General features: G+C 37.4%; 1 protein-coding gene across 2 annotated transcripts in view; it reads left to right on the forward strand.

Moving 5' to 3' along the window:
* Flt3 (fms related receptor tyrosine kinase 3) overlaps window positions 1-12,902 on the forward strand; it is an 82,337-nt gene that overhangs the window by 19,274 nt on the left and 50,161 nt on the right. Inside the window, exons 3-4 of one of the 2 annotated variants that reach the window (XM_027928736.2) lie at window positions 8,190-8,392; window positions 11,945-12,060. In XM_027928736.2, coding sequence (XP_027784537.2) covers window positions 8,190-8,392; window positions 11,945-12,060 — 319 coding nt within the window. The remainder of the gene's footprint in view (window positions 1-8,189; window positions 8,393-11,944; window positions 12,061-12,902) is intronic. The other variant, XM_071611587.1, reaches the window with a different exon arrangement.

Below are 12,902 nucleotides of genomic sequence, written 5' to 3' on the forward strand. Positions count from 1 at the left end.
GGCTCCCACCCTCTCTTTCTAAAGTGAAAGAAACTGAAATGATCACAGACTGCAAATATTCTTTGCTATGAGAGTTTAAACTTCACTGTTTTTTTTTTTTTTTCAGTATAGAAAAGTAGCTGTATACATTTAGTGTTTTATAAACACAATCTTAAAAACAAAAATCTAATGACAATCAGACTTGGTTCCTGGTAATAAATCCTGTGTTTGTTTATTTATTTATTTTGCAGTGCTGGGGATTGAACCCAGGACCTTAGCGCATGCTAGGCAAGCATTCTACTACTAAGTCACATCCCCAGCCCCTGTATTATTTTTTTTAATATAGTGTAAATTATATTCTTATGCAATACTCAGGAATATATAAAAACTCACTAGTTTTTAGGCCACATTAAACAAATGACCATACAGATCTTAACTGCGGCAAAAATAAACGGTCTTTACAGTGCATTTTCATCTCATTGAAGGTGAATCTGTTCCTTTGGAATGTTTTCCCATTTAAATGTGAAGTAAACATGTTAGAATTTCAGTGGTTTAAAAAAATGTTTTTATTTCTTCCACAGTTCAGTTTTCAGATGAGACATCTTTCTGGAAATCTCTAGTCCCACTACATTTCTAATAACCAAACACTCTTTAGTAGAATAAAAAAAAAAACTTGTGAATGCAAGTCAAATAAATAAGCAAGCACATCTTCAGCTATATTTCTGGAACCTAGAAGACAATTTTACTATTCTCATAACCCATTTAATTATTTTTTGAAACCTGAATATTTCCATCATTTATAATCTCTGGAATGATAGTTCTGAGAATCCCTTTTCATGACTGCTTGCAGACAGTCTAGACCAATTCTTACATATTCTTCACATTTGCTTTTAAATAATAACTTACTAAAGACAACAAGCCCACATACCATCTGAGGAAATGTGCTGTTTTTCTTCCTGTGAACAGTGAGAGCAGGCAGGTGGTCTACCACAACTCTCAGGATGACCTCTTCTCACCAAATAGGTCATAAGTTCACCTACACCTCTCTTCCTCCAGGGTTAAAGTTAAAGCTGCATTTGGTCTCAAATTCTTTCTGTACAGAACTCTTGTCATTGTATCATGGTCTTGAGAAAACTTTAAAAAAAATTAAAAATCCCCAGTATCCTTTAAAGAAAGGCTTTCTGTTTGTGAAGACCCCAAATCGCTGATTTTGAAATCGCTGATTCCCACAGCATTGTCTTTTGGGCAGGAAGCCTGTACAAGCCAGTTCATTTTCTTTTTGTGCCATTTCATACCCCACTCTTCTAGAGATCTAGATTTGTTTTGTTTGTTTGTCTGTGAGTTTTTTTTTTTTTTTTTTGTAATGGATTTTCTTTTTCTTTCTTTCTTTTTTTTTTTTTCTAGGTATCAGGGATTGAACCCAGGGGCGCTTAACCACTGAGTCACATCCCCAGCCCTTTTTATTTTTTATTTTGAGATAGGATCTTGCTAAAGTTGCTTAGAGCTAAATTGCTGGGGCTGGCTTTGAACTTGCAATCGTCCTGCCTCAGCCTCCTGAGTCATTGGATTACAGGCATGTGTCACTGCACCCAGCCCTGTAATAGAATTTAGAAAAGGGTGACATATTTTAATGTTTCTCTTTGTGATAGAACACCATATGTAGAGTCTCTGGACTTTTCACAGCTTGCCCAACTGTTTTAATTATGTAAGCAGCCAACTGTGTTAGGGATTTCTTAAGCAATGTCACGTCTTCATTAGAATTCCTTGTTCTAAGATGATCAATGAATTGATCCTCACCATTAATACAGAAGTTGTACTTTTTCTTTTTTTAACATTTAAGGTTTTAGATGCCACAGTCTCTTAAATACCAATGCCTCATGGGACTGTGCACCTTAGCCCAGGTGGGCACTGAGGACTTTGCCTGGTCTTCTAAACCATCCCTCAGGTTCTGGCTGGCAGGACTCAGGGCTATCCCAATGCTGTGGGCCTCTGGTGCCACACCACCTCTCTGCTTTTATCATGTAATTCTTCTTTGCTGTTCTCTCCTCTGAGACCCTTAGATTTGTCTATTCAAAATGGTACCCATTTCTCATTTTGGTGGGGGGCGGGGTCCTGGGGATTTAATTCAGGGGCACTCGACCACTATCCCTAACTCTATTTTATATTTTATTAGAGATAGGGTCTCACTGAGTTGCTTAGGGCCTCACTAAGTTGCTGTGGCTGGCTTTGAACCCTCGATCCTCCTGCTTTAGCCTCCCAAGACACTGGGATTACAGGCATGCGCCACTGTGCCCAGCTCCCATTTCTCATTTTTAACAATGGTTGATTTTGAAAGTGTTTGAGATTTACAGAGAAGCTGCAGAAATAGTACTGCAAGAAGAATGGAGAGGTGTTGGTTAAAGGGTGCAGAGTTTCAGTTTGGAGGAATAAGTTCTGGAGATCTATTGTGCATCATGGTGACTAAATAATAATAAAGTGTTGTATTCTTAAAAAGTTCTATAAGAATGGATTTTAAATGTTCTCATCACAAAATCTGATAATAAGGATGTGAGATGTAAATGTTAATTGATTTAATAATTTCATATTGTGTGTGTATGTATATTTGATATATAATGAATATATAAACAATGACAAAACTTCACATTGTACACCATATGTAAATAAACAGTTTTTCATTTGATGATATAAAAAAAGAAGAAGAGAGCTGAGCACGGTGGTACATGCCTGTGATCCCAGTGGCATGGGAAACTGAGGCAGGAGGATTGTGAGTTCAAAGCCAACCTCAGCAAAAGCAAGGAACTAAGCAACTCAGTGAGACCCTGACTCTAAATTTAAAAAAATACAAAATAAGGCTGGGGATGTGGCTCAGTGGCCTAGTGCTTGTAAGTTCAACCCCTGGTACCCCCCCCCCCCCCACAAAAAAAAAAAAAAGGTAGAAGGGCGTTTTACTATACACATCATCCAGCTTCCCTGACTGTTCTCATTTTATGCAACCATACTACAGTGACCAAAACCAGAAAACTAATAGTATGATGAGCTACATGCCTAATTTGAATTTCGCCAGCCTTTTTACTATGGCTTTTCTATTCCCGGATCCCATCCAGCATCTCACAGGTGTCATGTCTCTTTAGGCTCCTTCAGTATGTGACAGTTCCTCAGTTTTGTCTTTTATGACCTTGACATTTTTGAAAAATACTGGACAGTTATTTTACAGAACATCTCCCAATTCAGATCTGTGTGCTGTTTTCTCATAATGAGGTTGAAATTATGCGTTTTGGGCAAGAATTTCCCAGAAGCAATGTGTGTCCTTCCTAGTGTCCCATAAAAGGCCTTGTAGGAGATCAGTGCGTCTCCTGACTAGCAACGTGGTCTCCATCACTAAATTGAGAAACTATGCCACATTCCTCCACTGTGATGTTACTATGTTTTTCCCCTAGTTGTTAATAAGGGTCTTGGGGAAGATGTAAATATCCTGTTTATCATCCAATTTTTACCTACTAATTTTAGCACCCATTACTATGGTGTTTACCTGATTCTTTTTCTTTCATTTCCTCTATATTTATTAATTGAACTTATTTTGTGAGAAAGAGCTGTCCCTTCTCCCAACTTTTATTTACTTAGATCACTATGGATTCATGGATTTTATTTCATTCTGTCCTTATTTCATTACTCTCCTTATTTATTTTGTTGCTCAAATAGTGCTGGCTTTGGCTACAGGGGCTATTACAACTTGGTTCCTGTGTCCTTTCAATGTGTCCCCATCTTTTTTCAAGTACTTTACTTTTTTGGTACTACAAGATAGTTGAGATTCATCTTGTATTTTTCTTGCCTCAGTCTTATAATTAATATTTCTCCAGGAAACAAGGAAGCATTGGTTTCCTAAAGGATAGTATTTACTTCCTATTTATTTATTTATTTATTTATTGAGGTTCTGGGGCTGGAACCTAAGTCTCATGCATGCCAGGCAAGTAGGTATTCTACCACTGAGCTACAACCCCAGCTCTAAGGTCTAGCATTTAGAAACTAAGATCTAGGCAGGATATGCTCATTACTACTGGAACGTCACTGCTTCTGAACTCGCAGCAGAGAGCTAGGAACTGTGTGTGTATATTCTCCCATAACTGGCTATGCTTATTTATATGATTTTTATTTATGCTCTCATTACAAGTTCATGCCAACAACTCTGATTTCATTCAGCATCAAAGAGTTCATTCTAGTTTACTCCTCTTTACTTTTTGTTCCTGTTTCTATGAGAGTGAGAAACTTGGCTCTCATTACCTTTATTTATTTGTTTATTCATTTCATCCTGGCACATAGATAAACTTGTTTCAGAATTGCTAATCAATATCCCTGTGAGTGACAGATGATGAACTAGATAGAGTACAGTATCTAGGTATAGTGCTTTCTTTCTTTCCTCTGATAGTATCTGAAGTATTATTTTCCAAAGTTATTTAAGTTAGTTTCTTCCCTATCCCTGTCACTGAAGTTTTGTAGTTTATTTCTAATGCCATTGAATTAATTTGATTTGTATTCTATTTCGATGTTCCCTCCACATCCTTGTTGATTTTAATGATATGCACCTTTTAGGATTTTGGTAATCTGGGCATATTTCCCCCAGATAATCTTACCTCCTCAGGTCACTCACATTCACCTCGATGACAATACCTTTGCTAATAACACCTGAAGTTGTACATATTGGATATGAGGGATTTAAAACAATTTTTTTAGGGGCTGGGGTTATATAGCTCAGTGGCAGAGCGCTTGCCTCGCACTTGTGAGATACTGGGTCCAATCCTCAGCACCACATGAATGAATGAATGAATAAATAAATAAATAAATAAATAAATAAATAATAAAGATATTGTGTCTATTTTTTTAAAAATTTTAAATTTATTTATTTATTCTAATTTGTTATACATGACAGTAGAATGCTTTTTAATTCATAGTACATATATAGAGCACAATTTTTCACTTCTCTAGTTGTACACAAAGTAGAGTCACACCATTTAGGTCTCTGTTTGAATAACTTTAATACTTATTTTTCTCCCTGAAAACGAGGAGGGTTTTTTTTCATTTTACAACCTTTTCTTCTCATTTTTGTTTAATCACGCTGGAAAGTGCTTTCACTTGGGACTGTCCTTCTCTGCCCAGCAGATAGGCAGGTACTTCTCCCCATGAAGTCTTTTCACTGTTCTTTCATTTGGTTATTTCTTTTTTCATGCTTCTTGATATACATTTCCCCCCATACTGGGGATTGACTCCAGGGCCTTGCATAAGCTTAGCATGTGCTGTACCACTGAGCTATACCATCAGCCATGACAGCTTTTTCATTTGCATTTTCTCAGCATGACACTATGGAAGAGCTTAGCCCTCAGATCAAAAATTTTTGGACCTCTTTGAATGTTCATGAGCTTTTCAACTACTCTTCTTTCTCTTTTTTCTCCTAATCCAAATGGTATCCATAGCGTTTACAGTGCGACTCAATATATTTATTTTGCATGGCCATTTGCAGCCTTCAGGATTCAAAGAAACTTTCAAATTTCAGGTCTCAGAGAATGATGAGCTGATTTTGTACAGCTCAAAGTAGGAAAAGGCTACCTCTATACATCTCTTGTTTGTGTGTAAACTGTTTATTCAGTTCTTTTCTCCTCTTTCCTATCATGTTTTTGGTCCTATGTCGCTCAATTTTAGGAGTATTAGCCCTTTATTTGTAATATAAGCTGTGAATATTTTCTTCTAGTATGTCACCTAGTTTTCGCTTCTCTCATGTCCATCTTGTAAGCTCTTTGTTGTTGGACTTGGGTGAAGCATACCAATATCCCAGGGCAAAGGTCTCTCTCCTCTGAAGTTGAAGAGTACTTGAATTTTTCTTTTAAAGTAGTTGGTATCTTTTTACGGAGCACATCATATTTCACCTGTGTTTTAGTCATTTCTTCCATGTAGACTCAAAACTCTTTAAGGACAAGATCAGTGTTTCATTCTTTCTGATCAGTATCTAGCAGACTGTCTTGCACTTCTCAGATTTTAACTAAATGAATTTATTATCAGATCTTACTGAATAAGGGAACAATAAGAACAGAAATGTGACTTAAGATCAGTAGCAAAAGAGCTACCCCGTTCTTCACTTGAAGAAATTTTTATGTGTGTGTATGTGCGTGATCGTGCACAGCGCTCACACATGTTAAGAAGCTAAGAGAGGGGGTGTGTAGCAGCAGAACCTGCTACTACACCTCCTCTCAATATATCTTTATTATTTAAAGCAGACAATAAGTGTGGTTGTGGCAATGAGTCTATGGGGAAATCCACACAGAAAAGTCTGGTGTTTAAATTCCCTCTAGCAGCCACACTACTTTACCTTTGCTATGTCGATTCTTATCTACATATGATAATCATAAAAATATTTAAGTATGTATAATGGACTTTATAATTATGGTCTGTGTATTAGTTAGCTAGGGCAGACATGGAAATTATACCAATTTGGTGACTTAAACAATAGAAATTTATTGTCTCACAGTTCAATAGGCTAGAAGTTCAAAAAGGTGTTGAGAGTTGGTTCCTTCTGAGGTCTGTGAAATGGAATCTCTTCCAGGTCTCTTTTTGGCTTGTAAGTAGAAGTCTTCAAGCCCACATGGCATACTTCTATTGGTATATAGATTATTGGTATATAAATTATTGGTTTATGTGTATGTCTCCAAATCTCTTCTCAGACACCAGTAATATTGGATTAAGATCCATCCGAATGACCTCATTTTAATTTGATTGCCTCTGTAAGGACCTTGTCTCCAGATAACCCTGTCACATTCTGTGGTACTGAGGGCTAGGACTTCAGTGTATGAATTTTGGACAGGGTGGTCCAATTCAACCCACAACAGTCCATACAACCCTTTAGAAATTCAGCCTAACTTCACAGAAGAAGAAATATGAATGATCAAAAGACATATGAAAAAATATTCAACATCTCTAGCAATTAATTAAAACTATGCTAAGATTCCCTCTCACTCTAGTCAGAATGGCAATTATCAAGAATACAAGTAACAATAAATGTTGGCGAGGAGCCACATGCAGTGGCGCACACCTGTAATCCCAGTGGCTCGGGAGGCTGAGACAGGACAATTACGAGTTCAAAGTCAGCCTCAGCAATGGCAAGGTGCTAAGCAACTCAGTGAGACCCTATCACTAAATTAAATACAAAAATAGGGATAGGAATGTGGCTCAGTGGCAAGTGCCCCTGAGTTCAATCCCAGGTACCCACCCCCCAAAAAAATGTTGGGGAGGATGTGGGGAAAAGATACACTCATATATTGCTGGTGGCACTGAAAATTGGTGCGATCACTATGGAAAGTACTATGGAGATTTGTTAGAAACTTGGAATGGAACCACCATTTGACCCAGTTATCCCACTCCTTGGTATACACCCAAAGGACGCAAAACCAGCATACTGTAGTGACACAGCCACATCAATGTTTATAGCAGCTCAATTCACAATAGCTAAGCTATGGAACCAACTAGGTGCCCTTCAATAGATGAATGGGTAAAGAAAATGTGGTGCATATACACAATAGAATATTACTTAGCCATAAAGAAGAATAAAATTATTACATTTGCTGGTAAATGGATGGAACTGGAGAATATTATGCTAAGTGAAATAAACCAGTCCCAAAAAACCAAAGACCAAATATTCTCTCTGATATGTGGATGCTAACACACAATAAGCTGTGGGGGAGGAATAGAAGTTCATTGGATTAGACAAAGGGGAATGAAGGGAAGGGAGGGAGGATGGGAATAGAAAAGACAGTAGGATGAATCAGACATAATTTTCCCATGTTCATATTTGAATACATTACTGTGAAACTCCACATCATGTACAACTGCAAGAATGGGATCCTAATTAGGATGTTATACTCCAGGTATGTATAATATGTAAAAATATACCTACTTTCATATATATTAAAAAGAACAAATAAAACATAATAAAAATATAAAGCTCAAAATTTGATAAAAAATCAGCCTAAAGTTATTTTCTCTTGAGAGAATTATAAATAATAGGATTTTTCAGTCAGTGAGTAATATAGTCTCAGTGGGTCACAGCAGGCTTGGGTGTTGTATGCAGAATGTCAATATGCATGTATTTGTTACAGGTTTCTTGCTAAGAAAAGGATGCATTAAACATAAAATTATTGTGAGTTCACATTGTTCCTTCTACAATGTAGGTACCAGAATCCCCAGAAGACCTGGGGTGTACCTTGAGGCCTGAGAGGACAGGGGCAGTGTATGAAGCTGCTACCGTGGAAGTAGATGTATCTTCATCCATCACGCTGCAAGTGTTGGTCAACATCCCGGGGAACATTTCCTGTCTCTGGGTCTTTAAACACAATTCCCTGAATTGCCAGCCACACTTTGATTTACACAACAGGTAAGAGAGGTCAGATGCACAATCACAAGTATTTTAGAAATAATATTTTCTTGCATAGAACTTGATTCATTTGGAATTCCTCTTCAAGTTTCTGTTCATGTTGATGGATGCAGTGGTGCATGCCTGTAATCCCAACAACTTGGGAGTCTGAGGTAGGAGGATCACAAGTTCAAAGGCAGCCTCGGCAACTTAGTGAGGCTCTAAGCAACTTAGCAAAACCTGTCTCAAAATAAAAAATAAAAAGGGCTCGGGATGTGACTCAGTGGTTGAGCACCCTTCGCTTCAATACACAATACCAAAAAAAATGGACTGAGGCTATGGTTCAGTGGTAAAACATCCTTGGGTTTTATCCCCATTTAAAAAAAAAGTTTAAAAAGTTTCTATCCATGTCTATCTTATCTCCAATAAAATAATAAACTAAAGATAGAGCTAAGAATATGGATATTTGACATTATGTATGTCAAATCTCATAAGAGGTACAACAGAAAAAGTGAACCCTAATGTAAACTATGGACTTTAGTTAATAAGAATGCATCAATATTGGTTTGTCAATTATAACAAATATGCCACACCTGTGTGAAGTATTGATAATATAGGAAACTGTGTGATAAGAAAGGCATATATGGGATTTCCTTGTACTTTCTATTCAATTATTTTTTAAATCAAAACTGTTCTAAAATTAAAATCTATTAATTTAAAAAACCAAAGACCAAATATTCTCTCTGATATGTGGATGCTAAATATAAGAATTATATATGTATTACATATACAGGGAGAGAAAGATGGGCTGGGGTGAGGAAAGAGGGCAATCAATGATTACTGAGTGGCTGGCAGAATGTGAAACAAATAATGAAAAAAATACTTAGGATTTTTAAATGTGTCATTTTTTAAATTGACTGTCAAATTAAAGATAAAAAGTTAGAAAGTTTTCATTTCATTCCAGTTAATGTAATAAGAAACTTCTTTCTTGGAAATGCTTGGGGATAGAACATTTGGTTTTTATCTATTTTGTTCCATAATATAAGAAGAATTATGTGATAGCCACAAAATGTTTTAGTAAGACATTGATCTGTCTGTAAGGAACACTGGTCTCACTATCCAGAAGAAAAGATCTTATCCAAACCTCTAATTCTATGCTGATCACTGTACCCTGCTGCCCTCCTCCTATAGGAGAAGAACAAGGGGCACAGGGTATTTATATGCCACTTAATGATTCTAAGGCTGCCTTTCTTTTTAGTTCTTGGGGACATTTGGATGCTCCAATAGCTATAGAGAAAATGCTGTCTTTCTAAGAACAATGCAGAAAACAGTACCCAGTACCCAAATGACCAGAGATGGGTGTCATGACCCTGGATGAGGTGTTGGAGAATTTCTCTGTGACTGACTGGTACAAACTGGATTTTTTTTTTTTTTTTTTGTCCTTTAACATCAAATAAACTCTTGTGCAATTATCAGGACGGTGGGTATAATTCTTAATGTTAGTTCTAAATCTTAGCGCACATTCGTTTTCCTTTCCTCTTTTGAGATTGTATATACTCACTTCTGTTTTTCAGTTACTTTTTACCTTGGGGTTAAACCAAAGCAGTCTTCTATTAAGAATTTTGGCTTAGTGGTTGGGAACATAGCTAAGTGGTAGAGCACTTACCTAGCATGCAAGGCCCTGGGTTCAATCTCCAATGCTGAAAAAAAAAAAAAAAAAAGAAAAGAAAAAATGGGTAGGGGAGGGGCTTAAAGAAATGTTCTGCCACAGAAGTTCTCACCAGATTGAGACCAAAAAACAAAGTAACAAGGTAGGGTTACTTCACTCAATAGAGCTCACATTCTCGCTCTAAGGCAGGCAACCAGCTTGTTAACTAAAGTCATAATTGCCCTGTAGGTTAGTTTACTTAGTACCAAAACATATTTTCGTGACTTTATTTTTAAAATGTTTTTTTGTTGTTGATGGACTCGATACCTTTATTTTGTTTATTTATTTTTATGTGGTGCTGAGGACCAAACCCAGTGCTTCACACATGCTAGGTAAGTGCTCTACCACTGAGCTACAGCCCAAGCCCTGTGACTTTTTCATAGTAGAGAATTATAAAAATTATATCTGGACTCGCTCATAGGCAGAACACTTCTAGGAGTTCACAGATGACCACTGGGGGTGTAGTAACTCAGTGATAAAGCCACTTGCCTGCCATGCATGAAATCCTGGGTTTCATCCCCAGCACCAAATTTTTTTTTTTTAAAGTTCACAAATGATAAGGAGAATAAGTTGTTCAAAGAAAGATAGCCCATCAACAAAATCAATCTGCAGATGCAAATCAAGTGTATGTCCTACTATCTGTGGGTGCAAGCACTTTAGGACTCGCTGGCTCCTGGGGTGGTTGTTAAAATGCAGATTCTGATCCAGTAGGTCTGAATGGGGACTGAGATTCTGCATCTTTGTCATGCACACACCCCCGACAGATGCTAGCATTGTTGGAAAAAGACCATACTTTGAGTTGTAAGAATTTAAAGGTCGGCTGTGTGCTGTGGCGCATGCCTATGATCCCAGCGACCCAGGAGGCTGAGTCGGGAGGGATCACAAGTTTGAGGCCAGCCTGGGTAATTTAGCAAGACCTTGTCTGAAAATAAAAAAGGCTGGAGTTGTAACTCAGTGGTAAAGTGCCCCTGGGTTCAATCCATAGTACTACAAAAAATGGTCCATGGTCATTGTGAAAATGACAGAGCCCCAAGCTGGAGAATACCTACTTTTTATTCAGAGTGAAGCTACCAATTACACAATATTGTTTACAGTGAGTATAAGAAGTAAGTTCAGTTTGCTACTAGGCATTCCCAACATTCAAGTAAATAAACAAAAATCACAAAGTGTAAATTTAAATCTACACCATTCAATAAACTACTAGAGAGCACTAAAAGAGAATAGGTATTGCTAAATCCACATCAAAAGTATCTCTTTGAAGGGAAGACCCCTGGCCAAATTGACCTTTACTAATGATCTGAAAAGTTAACCATACTGACACTTAGGAATTGTTCTGCTTCTATGTTGTATGTTGGTGAAATTACTACTTCATAGGAAAATGCTTCATGTCAGATTTACTCAAATTCTTTCAGTTAGAGAGAGAGGGCCCACACCAGAAGAATGTTCTTTATCCCAGGGTATCTCATTTGTATAGCCATCAGGCTCTGCCATTGAGGAACTGAAGCTCGTGACCAGGTGACCAGGCAAACAGGATCATGGAAGGTGCTTTGTCACGGAAGGGACACCAAAGCACATGTGCCCCTAAGGCTTTGCAATTTTGAATGGGAAATTTCCCTCCAAGGGACTCAGGAAACATGAGCTGATGGCTAGAATGGAGCTCACTCACTTTCAGGGGTGGGAAGTCACTGTCATATTATAATGGTCAGGCTGAGTATTGGGCACAGGCAAAAACTGTTCTCCACCAAGCAGCCCTCTCTGTGCCACAGTCACAGGGAGCCACCAACCCACCTTCTGACTCAGTATGAAATTTTGTTTTTAGTTTCACACCTTTGCCAAAGTAACCAGTTCTCTTTCCTGTTTTACAGAGGAGTTATTTCCATGGTCATTGTGAAAATGACAGAGACCCAAGCTGGAGAATACCTACTTTTTATTCAGAGTGAAGCTACCAATTACACAATATTGTTTACAGTGAGTATAAGAAGTAAGTCCAGTTTGCTACTAGGCATTCCCAGTATTCCAGAAGTAGTTTAGAACCCATTTGATTCTTTAAAAATTTTTTTTATTGGTGCATTATAGTTATATATAATATGGGATTCATTGTTACATATATATATTTGTACACAATATGAAACCCATTTGTTTTTGACCCATGACTCAAGATATAATATTCAGGCTTCTCTCAATATGTAGCTGATTTGAATTTTGTTCCTTTGTCCACATAATCTGAGAACTGAGAATCTCCCATGTTCCTATGGACTCTCAGAATGCGAAGACCTAGGACATAACTCTATTCAGCGGTCCTCATTTTTTTTTTCTTTCAGTAAACAAATGGATGAAAAACTATTGTGACCTTGGAATTAGAAGTCTTGGGTTCTAATTCCAGTTCCCAAACTGCTCCTTTTGGCAGGTGACTAAATCTCTTTGAGCCTGAATTTCCTTATCTGTAAAAGGAGGATAAAAGTATGTATCTCACAAGATAAGTAAGGTCTTAGCAAGATCCAATAGAACTTTTTTTAAAAAACATTTATTTATTTGTTTTAGTTTTAGGTGGACACAATACCTTTACTCTACCTTTTTATGTGGTACTGAGTATCGAACCCAGTGCCATGCATGCTAGGCAAGCGCTCTAGCCACAACCCCAGCCCCCCAATAGAACTTTTGATATGATGAAAATGTTCTGTCTGCTCTGTCTAATATGGTAGCTCCTGGCCATATGTGGCTGTTAAATACTTTAAAATGTCCCTAGTGTGACTGGGGAGACAGTTTCAATTCATTTAATTTTAACTAATTAAAATTTGAATTTAAAGCCATATGTGGCTAATG

Source organism: Marmota flaviventris, chromosome 4 (assembly GCF_047511675.1).
Source record: "Marmota flaviventris isolate mMarFla1 chromosome 4, mMarFla1.hap1, whole genome shotgun sequence".
NCBI classification, from domain to species: Eukaryota; Metazoa; Chordata; class Mammalia; order Rodentia; family Sciuridae; genus Marmota; species Marmota flaviventris.